This window comes from Nesoenas mayeri (genome assembly GCF_963082525.1).
Source record: "Nesoenas mayeri genome assembly, chromosome: 2".
In the NCBI taxonomy this organism is placed as follows: domain Eukaryota; kingdom Metazoa; phylum Chordata; class Aves; order Columbiformes; family Columbidae; genus Nesoenas; species Nesoenas mayeri.
In genome coordinates, this window is record NC_137543.1 from 117,601,259 (window position 1) to 117,625,506 (window position 24,248).

Consider the following 24,248-nt stretch of genomic DNA (forward strand, 5'->3'; position numbering starts at 1 on the left):
TGGAGCTATCTTGAAACTCCCAAAGTGCATATGTGCCTGCAAAACTATTTGTTTTCACAGATTAGGATTAAAAATTCACCCAAACTAAAATCTCACTTTGATAAACTAAAATCTCACAGTTTTCCTTTGATAAACTCTTTACATCACTAAGCTATGGCTACAAATCTGTTTTAGAGATAGAATCAAATCTTGATCTTTTTAATGTTAATCTAAGCAAGTTTACTAACATCAGCAGAGCTACATTAAATCTATACAAATATATACAAGAGCGGGATTTAGCTAAATATGTCTTTTAATATAAACTTTTATACTGCCTGTATTATAAAATATCTCAGCAAATCTTGTTTATCTAAGCTTACAGCAAAAGTGTGTGTAACCGTCTATCTTGCTGTAAAACCCTCGCAGAGACAGTTGTCAGAACAGCAGCTGATGTAGATCAAGGACAACCCTAAAAAACCCAAAGTTATATCAACTAGATATATCAAGATGGAAACAACATTCACTCTTCATTCAGTTTTCAGATTAAGAAAAAGATTTTAGAAGGAGTTAGTAACTGCAGAGTGAATTAACGCATGTCATATAAATGTCTTACTCCTCCAGTGAAATCACAGCCTTAAAGTTCCCCCTACCACGACGGGTTAAGCCAACAGCTGCCTTGTCTTCATTAGAATTCTGCAACTAGCTGAATAACTTAGATTCACTTACTCCCTAATCCTCATTAAATATGGACAATGCATATAAAAGCTGGTACCTTGGGCACTGGCAAAGCAATTTTGTACACCATCAAGACACTTAAATATATGCCTCACTGTAAAAAATGCAGGTAACCTTGTCAATTTGTCTGTCTCCTTGTGGCTTCTGCTTAAGAGCCTGTCAAGATCAGCCCTAAGTACCTTACAAATTAAGTAATACCGAGGGAAAAAATAAGAATTTTGCAGGCTCTCAGATGCAACCAATAGAAGATACAGCGCTTTTCAATTCAACTTTTCCAGGCAACATTAAATAATTAAGGATGTACTACAATCTCTAAGGCAGTAAGGAAACAAAGATCTTACTTTGCACTGATCCAGTGGTGTGTCTTCTGATTCTTGGTAGACAACGCTGAAGGATATGCTTTTAGGGTCTGATGAAAAGATCCAGCTAATTGTTAGGCCCATCTCTGTAACGGTGATGGGAATGATACTGTAGGTGCTGGATTTAATGAACAGCTCCCTGTTGCTTTCCCCAAAATTTAAGATCTCTTCCACTGTAAGGGGTAATTTGATCCTTTGAGGGAGAGAAACACAGTAACTTTAAGAGATCCAATCTGATTACTCAGACAGAAACAATAATCATAGCTTTTTATTTTCCATCTACCATGTTTCCCTGAAAATAAGCCCTCCCCCAAAAATAAGCCCTAGCATGATTTTTCAGGATTTTTGAGGACGCTTGAAATACAAACCCTACTGCAAAAATAAGCCCTAGTTACAGTACATAAAAAGTCAATTTAAGTAGTGTCCAGGTAACTATAAATGTAGTAAAAAAGTAAAATCTTTTGGAGCAAAAATTAATATAAGACCCTGTCCTATTTTCAGGGAAACAGGGTATTTGAGGCAGACTCCACAGCAACTTGAGGACAGGCCCACAAGATTCAGGAAAATTCAGCCTTGGATGAAGGCAAAAACCACAGAAAAGATGACAGATATCAAGTGCTTTCACTGCTCTGGCAGATGTGGATATTGTTCACTTATTTATTTTATTTGACTAGAAAAATCTAGTGCTTGAATAAAGCTTTTTAGAGTTACTATGACTTAAAAAAAATAGTCTACTGCCCTCTACTGTTCTTTTTAAACAAAAATTTAAACAAAAATAGTTATCCAATTTATTCACTTCTCTTGATATCATTTGTATAGAAAATAGGGATCAGGGGTACAGAGGGGACAGATGGATGGAATGTGAACAACAGCTCTATCTAGATCCTCTGAAGCACCTAATGCCGCTACAACTTGGTCTGTTTTACCCAAGAAAGCTGCATAAAAGCTGACTTAAAGTACTTCCAATTAAAAAGGAAGTTCTTAGCACCTAGATGATCCTGTGTTCTGAAGCATTGTGTTATGTTACCTCATCCTGATATCTATTTCAGACTGCAAACAGTGTAGCCCTTAAACAGGGGAAGGAGAATGCTGTTTGCTTTCTCCAGGGGAAACCTGTAATTTCTAAGAGCTGTAGATCTCACCTACATTACCCTAACTACAATTCATCATATCACTCCTTAGGTGAAATAAATTGTTTTCAAATCAACAAGCTCACATTAAATCACGGTACCGTGATTTGTTTGGCAGCAGCTATCAAAAATCAACACATTTACCAGAAGATATCACACAGTCACCACGATGATTTGAGGTTCTAGAGTAATGGGCAAGTTCAATTTCCAGACATGACTACACAGTGGTTAGGGATCACAGCTGATTTATTATTATAACTATGGTACTCTGGTCCGAGAGTAAGCTTTATATTAAGTTTTGCTTACCTTGTTACTTTTCCCTCTTAGCTGTAGCAACTGCTGAGGTGTCTCAGGTGATTTTTGATTTTAATAAACTAACAATCGCTGTTGGTTTTGCCCTACAGCCTAGCTGTGATTTTAGTTATGGCTTCATTTACCTGGTTCTCTGAAGAGCAGCAGCAGGGCTGAAACATGGACTAATTTATCTCCCTGTAGTCAAAAGTTTAAAACCTTCCTCATAGCTAAGTAAAAATATCAAAGCTAGGCTTAAGGGGAGAGTGAGCAAAGAGGAATTTCTCCAAGTCACAGGCATTTTCATACATTAGATTCCCTTCTTGGCTGTGCATGTGATATGCTATATGGCTACTGCATGTAACTATTAATTTCACAGAAGGATACACACAGCAAATTGAGTACACACAGTTCACAGAGGTCGAGCAGAGGCTCAACTGAACATTTTATGCTATGGCATATATCAACCAGAGCAGGCAAGGCAGTTTCTGTGAGGTCACCAATAAATAACAGAGACATGCTCCAAAAGGCCATGAATTCCCTCCCTGTGACAAAGGTCTTGACGAGCACAGCACTCTCTGACCTTCCCTTGCTGTTTCTTCCAGAGAATACTACCACTATACAGCCTTCTCTCTAACCCCACTTCCTGTTCACAGCACCTCCTGCAATAAGAATAGGAAGGAAGGTTTTCTGATGTGATGTGGACCCAAATCTTTCCTTCTTATTCCCCACTTGCGCTAAAGTTTTACAGGACTGAAGAGAGAGGACCTGGCTCATTTCTGCTGCTCTGCGCAGTTGAGCTATCCTCTCTGCTCCTCCTCAGACCAAACTTTACCGTGGGACACAAGATATCAGCTCTTCCAGGAGTCTGCAAGACTTGTGCTCACATGGCTGGTATCTGAGCTCAGCCTTTGCTCTTTCAGCCTGGTAGTACTGAAACTGTTCTGCTTACATGATTTCTCCTGACTTCAACAAGGATATCTCAGCATCTTGAGCAACTTGCCACTCTTCCGATTCATCAAAGGTTGAAGAATTACATGTGCTGTTTCTAGGACAAGGAAAAAAAAAGGAAAGCCATGATTCTCTGAGCAGTATGTGGTCAAACAGCATCTGCATGCTGATGCCTTCCTGAAACAGAAACATTTTGATAAGTCATGATACCAAATTCCAGAATTCTTATTTTGCATATTCTAGTGACAAAACTGGGTAAAACTGCAGACATGTTCAGCTAACCATGGTGTACAAATGTAAAAATGTCCCTGTCCTGGTTTCATGAGCTAAGAGCAATACATATGTCCAGAACATCTATCCAACAGTCTTAAGACAAATTCTGTATTGAGATGCCACCAGGTGGCGGTGGAAATCTTGAAAGAGGGCAGACTCAAACACAACAGCCTGGACTTGTCCCTTGAACAAAGCTTACCCAAGGATATGACATTTGTCCTGGATTTCATCTGTGAGGTGTTTTACAAACACATTATCCAGTTCCTTACTCTGACAATGCTACACAAAACATATTTTATTGCTGTAGAATCACTACCATGTATCTTCTTTCCATACAAGAAATAACCGGATGATTCAAACACAAATATGCTGAAGAAGCTGTTACAGGGTGACAAAGCAGAATGCCTCCTCCCCACCATGATGTGTCCAGGAGAGCAGAAGTAGATGGGACACACCTGTCATCCACTCCTTACCTCAAAAAGGGTGCATGCTCAGGGCAAACGCTGGAGTAGCACCAGCTATCAATTACAGGGCTGGGACACAGAGAGAAGAATGAGTTTGAGGGTCAGTAAACAAATGCTGACAGTTTTCAAGTAAGTTAGAGCATCTCTAACTGATACTTTGCTTCTCTGCATCTCAGCAGGTTGATAACTGAGACAATTAGGCTGCCATTCCCAGAAAAAAAATGCCAAGGATTCTTATATACAGAGAACCAACCGGTGGGTACCTTCCACAAACCAGTGGAATCTAATAAAATATAATATCACTTATATGTCCTTCTGAAACACCAAGTGTAATAGTGTAGCAAGGGCATAATTGCTGCACATTCTGTAATTCTCAGAACCAATGCACAGTTTAGCATTTTCTTTCAAATCCTACAGGACCTTGCTCTACAAGCAAGTACTGCTGAATAGAAGGGCAGGAGAAAACATTTCCAGGTACCAGCACCTTCTGCTGGTCATCATCAGCATCTGAACATACTGTGTCAGCACCTGCAACCATGTTTGAGTTTAGAGGAGTGACACTTTTGGTTGGAAATAGGAAGAATTTACTGTTATGACTGAAAATTAAGCTGCACCTACTGTCTACATGTTTTCTGAACTCAGAAAGCACTGTGATCTGTGGAATTCTCTTATTTCTGAGGTCCCTTAGGTAACTTTTCACATCTTCGGAGGCAGCTGGGACCTGCAGGGAAGACTCAAACCTGTGACTAAACACCAAAACCTGAGCTATAACCAAACACTATCTGCCGACCGAAATGTAGGAATGACACACTATATCTTGGTCCATAAAGGTTAATATACCTATGTAAATATTTAGCAAGTGATACAAACAATTTCATCGTCAACTATCTTTACATAACTAGATAAGAAAACTGATTCTGAAAAAAAGAAAAAAACCCAACACCTAGAAAACTAAACTATATCTTACAAACCTATACATATGTTTTGCTTGCATGGTGGCAACAGCAACAGACCTCATGCTGTGATCTGATAAACTCTCCCTTCCCACCAGCTTTAATTTCATAGCCTCGAACTCATAAAGACCAAAAGAACTATAAGGCCACAGCTTCCCAGAAGTGTCCAGCTCCACGACTTATTATATTATGCAGTGCTATTAGAGTTCTTTATTTAATCCACTAATTTCACCTTTCTTTTGGGACCCTGAAATGTAAATTAAATCCCAGGATCAACACATTTTCCATGTTCTCCTCTAACACATGATTTTCCATATTTTTGCTGCTGCAACTTAGCACATGGTTAGGTGGTTATCTTGACACTTGGCTGCTCTAACCAACAAATTCACTGCAACTTTCACTATAGGCTAAGGGAACGCTAAGTCTCCTACTTTATCTCTTACGCTCAAGTGCATGACAATCACAAAGCAAATCTTCCTTGTCTTTATGATATCCCATTGAGTCCAATGGTCTAAACTGAGGTCTGGTAGCCTATGCAGAAAATATAAGAAACACAGTTTCATTATTTAACTGGAACTCTTGTCCCCCTGACATGAGAATTTATTCTACCATGACCTATTCACACTAGGTGGCAGCATTAAGCACGTTCCTGCAGTCCCCAGCTTATGAATATGCACCCTCTGGTGTACCATGACAAAGGGATATTTCTGTGCTCCAAGTGACAAAATCCAAAATATTTTGAGATTTTATTTTTTTAGTATTGTGATATGGAAGAGGTTTGGCAAAGGCTCTGGTATGAAGACAGCTTTCATTCATCAGTTAAACGCTGCATTTGCAAGAGGTTCAGACAACAGGTTTTGAAATAAGCAATTTGGGATTACGAGGGAGCTTTCAAGTCTCTTCCCCAGCAGGAGGCAGCAAACAGATGATTATTGCAATTAACAGTACAAATACTGGCAAGCTGCTGCCCCAGATCCTAAATACTGCACAGTCTGTATGTCAGCGAGGTTACAGCTAGCTCTGTGGGTATCCCTACTTTTTTTCTAGTTGTGAGGTATTTGCTCCCAAAAACGAGCTGTTTTTTTTTCTTAGATATCTGTGCATTTTCTCCTTGCACTGTTATTTAGAGGCTATTGCAGGGAAACTGAGGCAGAATTATAGCACTGGTATAGCAGAGCCAGTTTCTGGCTTGGGTTTACACCACTATTCACACCAGGGGCCGCAGGTCTTTTCAGCAGAGCTGCTGCCCAGCCCTCAGTGCCCAGCCTGTTCCCCTGCAGGGGCTGCTCCGTCCCAGCGCCTGCAGGGTCTCTGCAGCCAGTGGGGTTTCTGCACACAGGCGGCTTCACAACTACACAGTTACACATTCTTCAGACTGACCTGTCCAGGAGTAACAGCTAGTCTCTCAGCCCTCTCCCTGAGATAAACTCACACAGCCCGCCTCTATTTGTACCGTAATTCCTAGGTTACAGTGACAGCACAGCCATCCCTGCAGACAAACCAAGGAAGGTCATCTAGTCGTAACAGAGCTATATGTATGCAGACACAGGGAGCAGCACAGAATCACAGAATGTTAGGGATTGGAAGGGACCCCGAGAGATCATCTAGTACAATGCCCCTGCAGAAGCAGGAACACCTAGATGAGGTTACACAGGAATGTGTCCAGGTCGGTTTTGAATGTCTCCAGAGAAGGAGACTCCACAACCCCCCTGGGCAGCCTGTTCCAGTGTTCTGTCACCCTCACTGAGAAGTTTCTTCTCATATTTAAGTGGAGCCTCCTGTGTTCCAGTTTTATCCATTACCCCTTGTCCTATCACTGGTTGTCACCGAGAAGAGCCTGGCTCCATCCTCAAGACACTCACTCTTTACATATTTATAAATATGAATGAGGTCAGCCTTCAGTCTCCTCCAAGCTAAAGAGACTCGGCTCCCTCAGCCTTTCCTCATAAGGGAGATGCTCCACTCCATCATCTTCATTGCCCTGCACTGGACTCTCTCCAGCAGTTCCCTGTCCTTCTTAAACTGGGGCAGCAGCTCTCACCATTCCTGTGCCAGAGAGGACTTCTTTGCACAGGCCATCAAAAAACATTTTATACAAACACAGTTTATGAAAAAAAAGGGGAAACAGGTTAATTTATGGTTAGGCTATGTATGGGGATATAGCGGAAGATTTGGCGAGGAGATTAGTTAAATGTAAATATGCTCAAGTGACTTGCACCTGTCTCTACAAAAAGCACATACATCACACTAATTATTTTACTGACCTTGTGTGCTTGATGAGTAGAACCTCTGTGTTAGATAACATAGGCCTGTGAGAAACTCTAGGCAGCTGATCACTATGTCTGAGATTCCTGCTTTGTTGTGAGAAAGAGCAAGAGGCTGCGCCAGTCTGAAGCCTTGAAATACAGGTGAGTTCAGCAGGCCCAGGGATCTTCCAACAGGGCTGAACTGACCAGCGCCTGTGTCCCCGCTGGTGTCACCTCTGCCTGGGAGCTCAGGTGTGGCTTCGGAGATCCCCCAGTAGAGAGGTAACTAAAATAAAACTTGCTCTTTGCAACGCATTCGTGGCCTATGGCTCTTCTTGCAACGTGCTTGCATATGTGTACACAGGCTAACAAGCTGAAATAAAGCATCTGAGTTCCTGTTGATCCTGACTGCATGATAAAGGGTTAAATAGTGCTGAACCTGCAGTCGTTTTTGGTAAATAGCTCATTAGAAGTTATACAGAAGTGATCCCAGGGTACATCATGTATGGATAAGGGCAAATTGATGTTAGGGGGATATTGGTCTCCATGGCAAGGCCACCCCTGCCCATACAGTCTGGAAAGGAGCATCTCTGGTGACTGAGGAAGCAGCAGTTGCAATGGAGTCCCTGTGAACTAGGTTGGCAGAGCAGCTCAGATGAGCCCTCCACAAACGCATGATGAAGGCTACAAAAGCAATTCTGAACACTTTCTGGTTTTAAGGAATTGAAACAGGCCTTGTTGGCAGAAAGGGCTGATTGCTGGTCCTCTGCAACTCTGGGAACTTCAATCTTTTCTGAAAGCAGATATTCTCACTAGTTTAGGGTACATATGCTACCACATACCTGTCACTTTATCATCCTCATGCCCTATTCTGCATCTGAAAATAACTGCTAAAAGGAGGTGACTGTTGCAACGTATTGTTCCTCTGTTGGACAGGAACAGTTTGAGAATATTTAGCACCTTGCTGCAGGTTTGTTTCTCTAAGACAGAGGAATTGCTACCAAATGCAATGAAGCAGAAGGGATAACTCAATTTTAAAGAGCATTACAAGGCCTTGCAGTTCTTGTGCAAGTAGTTTTCTTTCAGTAAAAGATGCTGTATGGTTAAGTCAAATTTGGTGGTGTTTTTTTTTTTTATTTGTAGGTATGAAATTCAAGTACTCAGAGGTACAAGCTAACTGCTCTACAGGACAGAGTCCCAGAAGCACTCCAGCAACTGTACCACAGGCTGCTACAAAGATCTATCTGCGTGGGCGAGCTCCTCTGAGTACTGCCTTCCTCTCCACCAGGATCCATCCATGAGTAAGGATACTACTTTCCTACACTAACCACCGCTCATGAAGCTGTCTCCAAAGGCTAACAAGAGCAGTGCAGCTCACTAGGGGAAGTGAGCACAGCTAGGAAACGCATCTAGAAAACCACCTGCTATAAAACTGGCTAGAAAATCTAGAAAATCTGGCAACTATTTACCTTTTATTTACTTTGTTGGTTTTTTTTTTTTAAATGACATAGGTAGCCTGCATGAAAGAGGAAATACAGTCCCATTAGTAAAGACATGGTGATCAGCTTTAGGCCAGGCTTAGTCATAATACTTCAGCATTTTGTTTCAAAGATACTACAGATTTTAGTTCAGCTCATTCATTTCATGAGATTTCCTGGATTATAAACATACACTACAAATTTCAACTTTCATGCTGGGTTTAATGTGTGGTTGTTTGTTTTTTTGTATTGGTCACTTGGAAGAAGGTCTCCACACACACTCTAGTGTTCATCTAACATTTCTGTAATAACGCAGCATTTTCATCTGCCTCCCATCTAATATCAGGTTGATGGTCTGAACCTCTCATATGCACCTTTGTATCTTACTCCTGATAACAGATCTCATGTTGCCAGATGACTAGAGCCCCTGTCAACACAAGGTATATCATACTGCACATGGCCTCTAACACTGAGCAGTGTTTCCGTAGACACAAACTCTCACACCCTAATTCCTACACATTCTTTGCACCATGGCATTTTTCCAGTCTCTTTTTCCTGGCAGCTCCTTGGCACTCTGATTCCCTCACCATGAAACTCCGGATTCCTTAATTGTTCTCCTGTCTTGTTCCTGCTGTCCCTCCTTCCCACCTCTGGCCTTTTCACTTCCCAGTGGGAGGCAAAAAGGTGCGCAGGGGGCAGTGCAGATGGGGGCAGAAAGTACGCAAAAGCTCTTGCAGAGGACAGAACGACACAGGGGTGGAGACTGGAATAGGGAAAAGAAAGCAGGGATGTTGGAGAGGAGCAGAGGCTGGGCTACATACAGCTGTGGGCTGCCTATGATGAAGGCAGAGTTGGGTCCGGTTCAAAGTCCTTTGCATTACAACTTTGAAATATCAGTTTTAACCTGTTTCAAATCACTCTTGCAATAACACTGTCACTCTGGATGTTCCTTTTCTCCCCATTAACACTCCTTCCTACCAGATCACTGCAACTCAGTGGTACCCAACCCTTACAGGCATCATTGTGCCCATGTCACGTTTTCCCCCTAGAGAACAGCTGCTTAGGCAATCCTTTTCCTTGCTACACAATCTATCTTGTTTCTCCCACAGTGAAATGGCACAATACCCTCAAAAACAAAACTAGGAAGGACTGTGCTGTGCTATCATGTTTGTGTGGCAAGTAAAGCTGCTATCCCAACACCGCTGAGGATGGAGAGGTGTGCTCCTGCCCTCACTCCTCTCCCTGGCTGGTTCTGCACAGGGCAGTGAATGCTGCAGACCACTTGCAGTTCCTCCTTTTGGCTACGTTTGCACCCTGCTCTGCCACGTGAGTTGTAATTAGGTCAGGAAAGACTGTTATGAATCATTACGAAAGAAAGAATACAAACCAAAGCAACCACAGTGCAGACAGGCTGAGATGTCTTTTCTACCAAAAGCAGTACTAAGGTGTGAATAAAACTCTTTGTTTCCATACCAGAGTAGTGGCTTTTTTTCTTTTTTTATACTTCTGCCATCGATGATATTGCTAAATTGGAAACCAGTGCACTGGTTTACCCTGGGAACTTCGACCCAGTGCTATACAATATCCCAATCTTTGTTTTAAAATATCATATGCAAATGTGAATGCTTTAGAAATAAAAGTTTAAAAATACAACACTTCAAAAGAGAACCCATTAGCCTTGAAGTGGCAGGATGTACCACAATTACACAACTTACCTCAGCTTCTCACATTAAGATTTCAATCAGGTTGCTTCAAACTCACATAACAGACCTGAAAGCATGAAGCGAATCCTGCTTAATCCTAACATTCAAGAAAGAGCTGCTTCGAGGTCAGAGTTATGCTGGTAGAGCATTTATCTTACCTCGCCACACACCTGTGCAGCTTATGACCAAGATGAGTTTTATTTGGTTCTCAACTGACCTGTGTCTCAAAATTTGCTGTTATGAAGTAATGTCGTTGTAATAATTTCACATCACTTCAAGGAAAGAACTACAGGGGCAGGGTTAGGGGAAGAGAACAAGTGAAAAACAGAATAAGACTACAGTAGATACCAAAAGCGGGACAAATAGAAAATGTCCTTTAAGATAATTCGCTGCTTTGAGCACCGACTCACATTTCCAGTCCAGCAAGGACTCACACCCACAATAAGGCAAAGTTGGCATGAAAATTGCAGCCACACACTCCGAGTAAGGCTGTAAAAAACTATGTCAACAGAGCACGTCTATCATAGATCTCTCTGTCTATTTGGACCACCCAGTCTCCCTTCTCTTCCCTCTCTTGGCTGCTTATCTCCTTCCCTTTTAGAGCTGCACCAACTAGTTCAAATCTCTGGCAAAAAACGAATAGCTTGGACTATTTTCAGCAGAATCCCAATAAAGAAGTCTGGCCTGAAAACTTACTTATTTGTACGCATTCCTTAGACATGAATCTAGCAAGCACAATCTTGCATCCTTTGTGTCTTCTGCGGACACAATATCAAAGCAAATTATACCCCATATATTAAATTTCATGCAAAGAGAATATTATTGGGATTCCAGTGGATTATTATTTGTACTTCAAGACTACCTGAAGTCTCCACATAGAAATCAGGCCACATTTAACTGGACACTTTCAAAAAAAAGAAAGATCAAAGGCCTATGTGAAGTCAAGATGGTTCACCAGTCCAGTATGGCCAAGAAGTCTGCAGCAGTGAAACCAGTAGCTCAGAAAGTTCCTGAACTGCAGATTCTGGGAAGGTAGAAGAAAACACCCTGGGAAATTATCAGTACATGTGCTATGGGTTGCTGTCAAAGATAGGACAGAGGGTTAGTGGAACCTTTGCTCATATTCAGTACAATGGTTTTGGCATGTTTATCTTCAAACACCTGCGGTATCAAATGTGGTATTATCTTCTTGTATGCTAAGCTACACTCAGGCTTTGGGTACACATATATTCCTCACCACAGAAACAAGTGAGGAAACTTCTGTTCTCCCATAATCAGCACTGCACTTTGTTTTTTCTCTTGAACACGTACCACATGTATCAGTTCCTGCATGTCCCATAACACAAAACCACACACTGAACACGCGATGCTCAAGTCATCCACAGTGTAAGAAGGCCATTCTCCTGTACCCTCCTTCAGTGTTCAGGTCAGGTGTGGTCTCCGTTCTCTGCTGAGTATGGCTCAAGCTCCAAGTCTGACCACAGCAGGAGTCTCCCCCTGGCTCCTAACACTAATGAACCAGGAGCAACAGAGGTTAAAACATTATTTCCTGGCTTTCCTGCCTATAATCTGTGAACAAGGGGAGATGAGCAGCCTTCACAATTTACATGGTGCAAGTAGGCTGCCGCATGGGCACGCTTCACAAATTGTATTCTGATGTTAGTGGCAATCCTTCCTTCCAGCCTGAATACTTTGTGAGATAAGAGAAATCTAGCCCAATCCCAAACTGAAAAAAAATGGTGACACACACTTATTTCTTTTCTCTTGGTTGTATACTTGTGATATCCCCTCTGCAGATAGTGTGAATTCAAAGTAGTGTTACATGACACTTTTTTCTTCTTAAAACAAACAAACAAACAAACGAATAAACATCCCTCATTGCAAATTGTCCCTTTGGAAAACAAAGGCAATACTAACTTCACAAGAGCACAGTTCATTCATGTCTGCCCAACGCATGATAAATATTAATATGCTGTCAGCTTCAACAGTATACAAAATAGGCAGCAAACACAGAACTTCTTTACCAAGAAACAAAAATGTACAATTTAGAAAAGTTTTTTTCCAAATAAACAAATCTGTAGAGTCTGCCTTCTACCCAAATTGCAAGTCACTGTGGTTTATGCCGGAAACAGGTCCGCTGAGGGCAAAAGTCTACATCTGACTTCACAGCAGCAGGCTGGTTACTCTGTGGCTATTTTCAGTTTAGCATTTAGATTTATCACGCCTATTTTTTCCTCAGAAGCAAGGGCAGAATTTAGGTGAAATTGCTCTTTTTTTTTTCTTCTCAGAGATATAAAGGCTTTTGAAAGATAATCTATTATACAGAACAGAATTTTTGCAAAATATTTGAAAAAATTCAAACCACAGTAAAACAATGTTTTGTATAAACATGGATATACATTAAACTATAATACTACAATGTAGTTTGCAAAACAAGTATTCAGATATTCAGATGGCCTTAGACCCTCTTCCTTGCTAATTTATGTAGAAATACATGTAAAAAAAATGACTGAAACCTGCAATCAGTCTCATTTTCTTAAGAAAAAAAACCAAACTTGTACCAGATTTAGCTACCCAATTCTTGTTCTTTTTCTTTTCTGTAAGCTGTTATCTTAAAGTCATACAGCCAAGTTATTTCACATTCAGTTCACAGTTATTTCACATTCAGTTCAATGAAATCTGCCATAAAAAGAACAAATCTTTCCTTATCTTTTCCCCACCCCCTTGTTCTCTTGTTATTAAGTAATGGTGAGTCTGATAGAGAGCATCGCTTAGCTTCTATTATAAGTGAAGTGTGAATGACTCAGTATGGCCTGTGAGCCAGTCTTAATGGTGACAGCTGGCCTGGTAATAGCACAGAACTGGGACAACTCCTCTGTGCTGTGGTGCAGCAGGTGGAACTGTTTGGATTAACTAGATTTGATGCTGACTCTGCAAACAGGCCAAAATTATTTTGTGTTGGTCTACTGAACATGTGGCTGGGAACAGAAGTGTCTTCCCTTTCTACAGAGGTTGGCTATCTCCACTGAATGGAAGAAAACCCCATAACACTCCAAACAAACCCCAGAAGAGTCCCCTCTCCATGAAGCCATGTTTACTCACAGATCTGTCACGCTCTGATCCAGAGATTCTCCCTCCATCTGACTTTCATTGTGGAGAGAGTCTGATTCCTGCACTTGGCACAGCTCCTCATCAGTGATTATGTCAAATGCTGCATCATCTGGTGCTTTAGAGGCTTCACTTGCAACTGTGCCATAAAAGGATATGAAAATAAACATTATTAGCTGCTTGTTTGGAAAACAAACAAACGAAATCCTGAAGGGGGAAGACAGGGCTGTTCCTCTACCTTTACAGAAGCATTAGCTAACTACTAGAACCAACTAAAAATCTCAGGCTGACACTCGTTTAATATACAAGCAAATTTCTGTCAATACCAATAAAATTCAAAGATGAGATCAATCCAACCCTGAAAACACTCCATGAACATGCAGGTCCTTGGAGCAGGAGGTGACTATGTGGTTTCTTGGAGAACATCTATGAACACTACTTATTTCTCCACAGCATGTAAACAATACACTAACCGAAAGCTCTCTCGGATGGTGACACAGGTGATGCCAATGATGCTGGTGATCCTTCCTGGTTGGCACTGGATCCAGAGTCATCGGTACTGTCCACAATGACTCTAGGCTTACTGAAGCAAGCTCTGCAGCAGCGCTCCTTTTTTCCACCAGGCTTTGTCACCATGTAATTGTTGCAGCAGTAGTAGCAGAAAATGCGACCACACATTCTAGAAATGATTAGAAACCAAAGGTGTTAGAAAAGTACCACATAAAGGTGGATCATATCTATGTGACACAGTCTAGGGCTTTGTCATAATGGTTTTGCTCTCTGCAAAAGCATGAAAGCTACATCAGTGTCAGAACTCTTAACACAGACTGCCACTGCTTTCTGAGGTGAAGCAAGTTTTCTTGACAAATAGGATGCAGACATACACATTCAAGAATTTGCTGCCTTAATAGATAGGGAAAACAGAAAAAAAACCCATAAAAATACTAAAAAAAGTAAATATACATTTAAACATCAATACATAAAAAATTAAATACCCACAAATATGCAATACAAATAAACAATACATATATAAAGTATGTATGAAGCAAATGTACTTAGTAATATTATACAGGCCAAATCTCATACTCAGAGCAAAGCTCTGTTTGACTGGAAGGAGCCTAAGAACACATCTATATGTCTCTACTTAGTAATCACCCACCTCCCCATCCAAGAGGGAAGAGAAAATAACACTGGACACATACACGTACATTCATCTCTCCTGCACTCTCAACTCTGCAGTCTCTTAGTATTAAACCTGTCGACTATGTTTTAATGAACATGTTAAGATTTTAATGAATAAAAGTGCCCATCAGGGATGACTGTGATTCGTGAAGCCTTTGTGGTTTTGATTTTCATAATCATTTAAGTCATTAATAGGTATTGGTGGAAACATAAGCAGGTTTTCCAGATTTTAAGTTGTTACCAGAAATTATTTCACTATTTGTTAATCCACATCGAAAGTTCCCTACATTAATATGCAATTGAAAGTTCCAGTACTACATACTTTAAATGATGAAGCAGGTTGTGAGGAAAAATAACAGTAAACAAGCAACATAAATATCTCACTAAGACCCTGAAATGTGCACACTTAAATATATTTGAATAAATCTAGATTGAGTAACTAATAACTCCAAGCAGGCTAACTGTACAGGAAATATTTTCATATTAACTTTTTTTTTAAAAGATTACTGTGCTATTGGTAACTATCTCAGAATATATCTAGTGTAAGTAACCAAACTTAAAATTGCATATCATGTTGGATTTGTTCTGGACTACTTCTATCACAACAGCAAAAACACCTTAGTGAATATTATCTACAGCATGCACAGAGCAGTGCATAATAAATATATTAAAAACACAGTCCTTCAAAGAAACACACTACGTAGGGTGTGATTGTTTCCAGAAATAAGAACTGACAAACTCCCCACATCACAGTTGCATCTGGATCTTTGCCTTAATACATATCAAGGGACCTTTCCAATAATGTCTCTTATCCCCTTGTGAGCTCACTTGTCCTTTCAGCCTCTACAGTGTCCTGTATCAATGACTTTGACCAATGAACTGTGAACATCAAGAAGTATTTCATCCGTGGAAATGATCTGACTGAACTTTGCTTTTGAACAGCGCAATAGAGTTTGACAAACTGACCTGCAGTGGTGGCGGCGCACCATCCATGAGAACTCTCTCTGGCAGTCCAGGCAATGATTAACCTCTGTGTCCCCCTGCCACCTTTGCTCTGCGCTAAGCTTCTGCTGGAACTCCAGAGCATCTGATTTTTGCCACAAAGCGTCCTTATCTCTGCAGAGATAGAGTTAGAAGAAAGAAAAATACAAAGAAATTATCAATGTTGTTTTACTGTTAACCAACCTTAATTTGAATGCTGGTGAAAGCTTTGCAGCTTTGCTGCGACTTCTGAGGAGCTTTCAGGAATAAAGACAGACCAAGAAACCTACCAAAGCTCTTGGAAAGGTGGGGAGAAAAATACATGCCATGCAGAGAACTACATAGTTTTGCAAAACAGACAGCAAACTAAGGAGGTGATAATATTGGGTGCTATGTTTTTGATTGCATTACAGAAATGCAAAATTTCAGCTGCTGCTGAACTTGGCCATTATCTCTGTCTTTGATTCAGGAATACAAGACTGAACTACCTCAGCAGTATCCCTTAACATTCTAAACTAGGAGTTTAATTTTTGCTTGCTGTTTATTTTTATGCCAACCTGATAAGTTCTATCAAACGTTCTTCAAGGAATTGTTTTGTTCTCGTCAGGTCATCCAGTTCAGCAAATAGCTTCTGGTCACTGATATCTTTGTCTGCTGCCACCTTGCTGAGCTTCTCACTGTAATCCAGGACCTTCTCTTTTGCTTCATCAGCTTCTTTTTGGACCCTGATCAAATACAAAGGCAATTAAGAATCGTTTTTAGCTCATGTGCAGTCATCCCATGAAAGAAAGAGGTAGTTCCAGTGAAATTGTTCTCAGAGTGCATATTTTTTTATAGCTATTCAGAATTTCTCCAGCTTTCTGCATCACTGAAACTGCACAAGAATCTGTCACCTGGTGAATACAGTCAGTAATCAGCAATTTTTTGAATGCCTTGCTTATAACAAAGCTTATGATGGTTACCACCTTGGGAATAAATTTAGTGTCCTTGGAAACTAGATCATCAGCAGCTACAAACTGAGATAAATGGGGAAAGTCCTATAGCTGCAGGTTGCCCTGCATCTGCAGGTTGCACACAAAAGGGCCATTTAGCACATACTCCTCCACAGCCTTCATGTTCACAAAAGGGAAGGAAATCAGTTTCTCACTATATTCTTCTAACATAGATGCAATTCAAAAACGGAAGGTTCATAGAATATTTTGGGTTGGAAAGGACCTTAAAGATCATCTAGTTCCAACCCCCCTGCCATGGACAGGGACATCTTCCACTAGACCAGCTTGCGCAAAGCCCTGTCCAACGTGGCCTTAAGACACTTCCAGGTTAAGACACCTCAGTTCACTGCACAGTCACTGGAAAGAAGTAGCCCCACTAAGCTTCCAAAAATGTAAGTCTTCGCTTGACAATACGGTAATTTCAGTACTGTGAGTCCTACCAATGGATCACAAATGTTACAGCAACGTGACATGAAGGGCTGAGCTAGTCTGAACTTGCTTAGCCAATTCAGACTAATTGAAATATTTTGTCGAGTTAAGATTTTATACCGACAACCTTCAGAAAAGATCAAAAATCATCAGTCTTCCCACAAAGATAATATAAGCACAAAAATGTAAAAATACAAGGCTTTGGTTAACCTGTCAGACTCCGTGTGAGCCCACGCCTCACGAAGAGCTATTTTGGACTGCCAGATAATCTGCACCACACAGGCCCACATTACAGACCTTGGAAAAACAGCCCACATTAGATACTTAAAACTGATAAGAAACCTGACAAAGATATGAAGGATGCGGTCCCATTCGGATAATTCTTACTGATTCCCTGAAACTTCATGGACAGATGAGAAAAAAATAAACTGTCAAAAAGTGCAAATTTTCCATTCCTTGTGGAAAAAAAAAAAAAAAAAAAAGACCAATATTGGTGTTTTAATTTTGTGACTGACCTATAAGGTAGAAGGAGGTTATAGAAAGTCTTGCAGTTTCATAAAGGAAGACATACAATGAATTTACGTCATCAGCTAAATTAACAATACAGTAAAACCTAAACTTCGCATTCATGTGTGCTGTGCAATTTACATATTTCTCATCTGAGGTGTCAGTCTCATATTCCTGGTCAGTGTGCACACACTACTTGGCCTATATAAACTCCATGACATTTGCTACTTCATAAACTACAGCAATTTCCAATATATTTTGGTTATTGGCCCCTTGCTTGGCTTAAAATTAACAGCTTGTTTAAAGAACCCAAATTCCCACCTTTCCAAGAGTGCTCTCAGAGATGTCACCTCCTCTTCCTTCTGCAGCCGAGCAAATTCTGATTCAGACAGCTGCTCTCTTGCTTCATCCAGCTTTCTAGACAAACTTGTATTTGCAGCCTAGTGAAATAAATTACTGTATTTCCTTACATATAAAAAACAACAGTTTACCAAGCATTGCACAATTACCGAGACAGTTAAACAATGCTTTAAAAGAATCAAAGCCAAACCAACAATTAAGGTATTATTGTATAAGCAGGCACTAATTAGTTGTTTACTAATGACTGATTACTTCTGTCACACTGAATAAGGCATAGATTCTAAAGTAAGACAGTATTAAGCCTGTAATTCTTATTAGTCTATGTCAGTTGAGCTTCTGCCTCTTTATCAAGGAAAATCTCTGAAAGATAATGGCAAAAGAACACACCCTAGAAGTTTTTTCACCACCCAAAAGTTTCAAAAGAAAAAAAAAAAAAAACCAAACTAAAATAAGGAAAATTATGTTTATTAAAGCTATATGGAACACGAAGGACAATGAACTTCTGTCAAAGATAGACTCCAGAGTCCTCAGGGCCAGGTTTAGCAACTTGAACTTTCTCCTTTCTGGATTCCTTACACCTGAGCATAACCCTCCTAACTCAACTGATAAATGCATTGCAAAAATCGTATTTTTATCCATCTGGGTCATTTCTCAGCCAGATTAATCATCTGATGCAGTGCCTCTTGCAGCCTGCAAACAGTTGGATCCACACGCGTGGCTGCATGCAGTGGGTATGCAGGGCCTAACACAGACACCTTTTAAAATGCAACACCATTTAAGAAGTGTACACATAACTAGGTTTTAGATAAAAGGTGACTAGCTTTAAAAGCAGGACAAATCCTAAGTGCTATTGTGCTTTTTGTAATCTGTTTCAGTGGCTAACTGTTCGGCTGCTGAGTATTCTGTCTGCAGCACCGGTATTTATTTGAAGGCATCTGTCTGAAGGTGTTGTCTGCCTTCTCAATTATAATGCTAATGCTTGCTGACACAAACACCTTGTCTTTTAATCAGATCAAGCACCTACTTGTAATGCTGCAATCTCTTCCTCTGCAGCATGCTGTTGTCGCTTCCGCTCCTCAAGTTGCTCTGTTACTTTGCCACACTCTTCACTGACAGCCTAGCAGAGAGATTGAGGCAGGAGTCAGCATTCCTCCAGCATCCACTCTCTCATCTCTGAAATTCCCAACTGTGAACCCCGAGTGCTCTTACTGCCATGGATGGGATACATGCAGCAACAGTGTCAGGCTCATTAAAGACAGCTAAAGACATGCCCAACTCATGGACTCAAGGAAACTCCCCTCTGCGGTCAGAGACCACCTGTGTTTCACTGTTACTTGCTATGGGCTGCTACAGTTCTCAAGAAAAAGGCGGCCTAGCTTGTGAATTGCTTTGGCTCAAGAGTGAGACAGCCCAAATCATACTGAGGTTTAAGAAGCCTTTATGAAAACGAAACGTTATTTTCTGAAACCCATGGGATTTCTGGATAACACCAGTGGCATAAGCCTCTGATCAACTGCCAGTCTTAGAGATTATCTCAGAATGGCAAAACAAACACAATAAAACCTTCAGCCTTTAAGTGCACTGTTCCACGCATACAGTGCTGACTCACATTTTTTCTGGAACCAAAACTTTTATCTTCTTGGCTGCTACCTTGAGCAGCTGAAAGCAAAAATACATGAGGGAATTATATGCAAAAGTATCTCGTGTCGGTCTATATTTGCTTGAAATCATCACCCTCTTCATTACTAACTGGCTTTTCCTTGTCACATGGCCTCTCCACTGTGCTCAGAGAGCCACACTATACATCTCAAAAAATTCTGAAGGGTTATTTTACCTTCAAATAGGTCTAAGTCATGAGTGCAGATATTTTCAGAGTCACAGGCTAAGGGTATTTGCATGCCAGTCTCAGAGCCTGACCAACACAAACCTTAGGATTTCACCTAGTAATTGCTGCAGCAGGCGGTAAAGTGGGGGAAAATTTGCACAGTTCGCTCAGCTATAATAATCACGTTAATTTACCTTGAATTTTGTCTGATAATTTAGAATCTCTGTGCTCATTTGAAATTTTATTGCAGACAGCTCTTCTTGGCTGGTCTCTCGGAAACTCTGTGCCTGTTTCTTTACTGTCTCCAGCTGCAATTGCAGACTTGGGACAGCTGCGACACATATTTGAGCCTCCTCTAATTTCTCTTGCAAGCTCTGGTTCTCCTGTCTGAGATTAGAGATGTCAAGCTTCAGCTTCTCCTGTTGCTCTGCTGTCTGTTCTTCCAGTTCTTTGAGCCTTTCCGTGGCCTGGGCTAACTGCTTTTCTGAATCCACCTTTTCAGAGGTCAAGGTACAAATCTGAATACCGAGTTCAGCCATATCTGTGTTGGTCCTGTGGAGGAGATCTTTGTTTTCTTCATTTTCCATTCTAGCAAGTTCCAAGTACTGCTTAACCCTGGATAGCTCTTCCTTCAGGTTCAGCAAGTTATTTTCCATCTCAGCTTTTTGACGGGCTGCTGTCTCCTGTTCTTTTTTCAGCACTTCCTCTCTTTCTCTACATTGCATCAGCTCTTGCACATGGTTTCTGTTGAGTGACTCACTTTGCTCTTTCAGCTGCTGGACAAGCGCCTTCTGCTCACCCAAGACAGTCTTTGTGATTCCCAGCTCACCTCTCATCTGCTCTCTTTCATCAGTGGTCTGCTGAAGCTTGACTCGCAGGTCGAGGACTTCTGCTTGCAACCTAGACACTTCACTTTGGTTGACCTCCAACTGCTCTTCACTCATGGCCAGTCTGGAGGTCAGCTCTTTTGCCTCACTCTCCAGAGAAGCCACCTGCTGTAGCTGGTGTTTTTCCACTGATTCCTTTTCTGATGTAAGGGATTCAATAAGCTTTGTCTGATGAAGGCATGTCTTTTCAACACTGAGCTTTTCTACCTCAAGAGTCTCTGCTTTTTTCCTATGTCTTTCAGCTTCTGCTCTTAGCTGCTCACACTGGCTCTCCATGCCTTGCAGTTCTGCTTCTTTCTCTGTGAGCTGTGACTGGAGAGACTCTTTGCTTTCTTTCAAAGTGCCTAAGCTTTTTTCCATTTGTAAACTATGCTGTTTGGCACTTTTCAGCTGTCTTTCAAGTGAGGCATAAGACTCCTTGGTGGTCTCTTCTCTTTGCTTTAGTTCTTCATAGTCTGAGTGCAGAGCCTCTAATCTCTCCTCCAGAATTTGGCTTTGCCTCCTGGCATTCTGCAAGTCTTCATCCAGCTGTTTATTCTCACCCCGGAGCTTCTTCTCTTTTTCATCAACTGACACCAGGGCATCATCTATCTCACTCTGAAGCTGCTTCTCCGAGGCTCTCAGCCTGGCCACCTCAGCTTCCAGGGAAGCTTTAGAAGCTTCCACATTTTTCAGTTTCCCTTCCATCTTCTTCTTGGATTGCTGCAAATCTGAATTCTCCACTTTCAGCTTCCTAGTCTCCTCACCCATTTCACTCACTGTAGAGTTTTGCTGCTCCATCTGTTCCTCCAGCTCCTTGACCTTCTGTCCAAGATGCTCTTTCTCAGACAAGAGTTTCCGGTTTTGCTTCTCAAGGCTATGCACAGTCTGACTCACCTTTGTTAAGTGACCCTCCTGTAGTTCAAGTTGCTCTGCTTGCGACTGGGCTTCCTGCTTCAGTGCTCCTTCCCTCCTACCATACTCCTCCTCAAGTTTCTCTTTCTCTTTCCTTGCTTCCTCAAGACTTTTTTCCAGTGACCCCACCTGAGCCAGCAACCCCATTACCTGGGTCTGGAGCTCAGCCATCTCCTTCTCTTTCAGGGTCAGGGCCTTCTGAAGTGCATCCATTTCCTTCGCCATGGTTTCCAGGCTCCCAAGAAGCTTTTCACTCTCTTCTTTGGTGTCAGCAGCGAGGTGATTGTATCTGGATTCCAGTTCCTTCTGTGCCTTCTCCTTCAGCTGCAGCTCCTCCCTTGCTGCTTTCAGCTGAGATGCATGTTCATCACTGAGTCTTTGCATATCTGCCTTTTCCTTTTCTGTCTCCTGAAGCTTCTCTAACAGTGTCCGTATCTGTAGGGCAGAGTCACAGTGGGCTGTGGCTTGCTGGCCCTTTTCCTCCAAGGCAGCATCAACTTTTGCAAGGAGGTTGAGGTTCTTCTGTTCCGCAGAATTCAGCTTGGCTTTGAGCTCGTCGATGCAAAGATCCTTTATGGCAACCAAAGCCTTAGAGGCCTCCAGCTCCTGATTCAACAGCTGCAGTTTTGAGGCACAGTCTTCCTTGCTGGTCACCAGCTGCCCCAGCTTATTTGAGTATTCCTTCTGCTGCTCCACTGCATTCAGTTCCAGTGACTGTAGGCACTTCTGCAGGTCATGAACAGTGCTTTGAGTGGTGTGCGAGACCTCACACTGCTTCTGTAACTCTATGATCACCTTTGTCAGCCGGGAGTTCTCCTCACTGTAGTTATTGCTCTTCTCCTTTTCTACCTGTACTTGTTCTTTCTGAAGGCTGACAGATGCCTGGAGCTCCTGATTTTCCATTTCTAGCTGGCGAATACGATCTTGAAGTTCCCTCTGCCTCAGCTCAGCCTGGTCAAGTTCTACACGCATCTCTTCAAAACCTTCAAGTTGTTCGACATTTAGTGTGTGATTTGCATCAGGGCTGGAAGGAAACTCTTGGGCCTAAATGAAAAGAAGGGGAAAAACAGAAAGTTTAAGAGGAATCACACACGTATTTAAATGCTATGTTCAAATGAGAGCAAATTCAGGTTTGCAACATATAGCGGTGTTGTATGTTGAATTCTCAGCACTACAAGATATCAGCTTATAGGAAAAGAGGTTGGTTTGCACAAAAGATAAATGAAAACATTATCTGTAGGCAGTCTTCTGAATGTATATTTTCCCTCTACAAGATCTGCATGTTCAGTTGAATCAGCAACTAACAAAGAAATCTTTTTATAGTTTACCATTATCAGGATCATGATCACCATAAACTACCAAGCTCTCTGGAACTAGGCAATTAATGAAGTAGCTACCATACCACACAAACATTTATTTGTAATTTGCTTACCTGCAAATAATTGCTCACTAAACTGCTCATGCTGGAACTGCGACTTGGGGGCTTCCATAAATAGGCTGAAGATCCAAGTGAGGATAATGTCCTCCTGTTGATCACACAGAGAAATGATATATAAAAGAAGTCTAAGCACATATATACCTGTCTTTCTACTCTTATGTGTAAGATTTACCTAGTTATAACTATCACATATAAAAAGACATAACTGTGCCTGGTGTCTGGGCCAACAACCACTTAGTTGATGGAAAACAAAATAGGAATATCAAAGGTACTCGTAAAAGATTATGAGCTTGGTACTTGTGAATTTCAATACCCACAAAAACAAATACACCTTTGCTCTAAGAAATTGTGCTGCTGTGTGGTGGCAGCTCAACCAGAGGGTGGCAGCATGCAGCCATGGAAAACTCTCCCTGATATAAACAGATCAGGTTCAAACCTAAAAGTTTTTGTTATTCCTCGCTTTGAGGCGGGATCAGGCTGTAGTGACCATGCGTTGTCACCTCTATCATTGCTGCAAGTGAAGCACACTGCCTGGCTATTCTGTCACTACACGTCTCAGCTCTCAAAACAGAAGGAGCTAAGGACACTTCTTGCGCATGTGAAGATGAGAATAGTCTGGGATTTGGGCCTAATCTGCAGTTACTGGAAGTACTCCAGAAGCATCAACTCTGGTCTCTGGTATACAGTTTAGTGAAGTCAAAATAGTCCAATTTGGTCACAGACTAATGACACAGAGGAAGTGTATGCCTGCTCTAGCGTAAGCATTCCTACCTGCAAAAGCAGGAGCTTTTGCAGACTCTGTAGCAGGTGGGTATTTTACGGTTCTGTTAATATACAAAATCACAAAGCGTTTCTATCTTACCTGGCAAATGCTGGCCAAGCAGCATCTAAATCATAGCCTCTTGATGCCAAGTCAAACTGAACGTCAGTGAGCTCATAAAGGTGACCCACAATGTCAGAACTCATTTTGGAATTCAGAAATGGACTTCTTGCATAGTACCAGTCACTTGAAAATGAAAAAAGTTAAGTGATACTCATTCATGAGTAAAAAGGAAGAACAATCAACCAACATCTCATCCCTTT

General features: G+C 41.4%; 1 protein-coding gene across 2 annotated transcripts in view; it reads right to left on the reverse strand.

Annotated features, from left to right (window-relative positions):
• Window positions 1-24,248, reverse strand: part of FYCO1 (FYVE and coiled-coil domain autophagy adaptor 1) — a 37,944-nt gene that overhangs the window by 4,439 nt on the left and 9,257 nt on the right. The window contains exons 5-15 of one of the 2 annotated variants that reach the window (XM_080340739.1): window positions 24,028-24,171; window positions 23,160-23,253; window positions 21,878-22,771; window positions 19,146-19,238; window positions 18,083-18,201; window positions 16,391-16,558; window positions 15,819-15,968; window positions 14,144-14,349; window positions 13,665-13,809; window positions 3,447-3,542; window positions 1,056-1,266 (exon numbers count right to left, since the gene is read on the reverse strand). In XM_080340739.1, coding sequence (XP_080196865.1) covers window positions 1,056-1,266; window positions 3,447-3,542; window positions 13,665-13,809; window positions 14,144-14,349; window positions 15,819-15,968; window positions 16,391-16,558; window positions 18,083-18,201; window positions 19,146-19,238; window positions 21,878-22,771; window positions 23,160-23,253; window positions 24,028-24,171 — 2,320 coding nt within the window. Of the gene's footprint in view, window positions 1-1,055; window positions 1,267-3,446; window positions 3,543-13,664; window positions 13,810-14,143; window positions 14,350-15,818; window positions 15,969-16,390; window positions 16,559-18,082; window positions 18,202-19,145; window positions 19,239-20,140; window positions 22,772-23,159; window positions 23,254-24,027; window positions 24,172-24,248 lie in introns of both variants that reach the window. The other variant, XM_080340738.1, reaches the window with a different exon arrangement.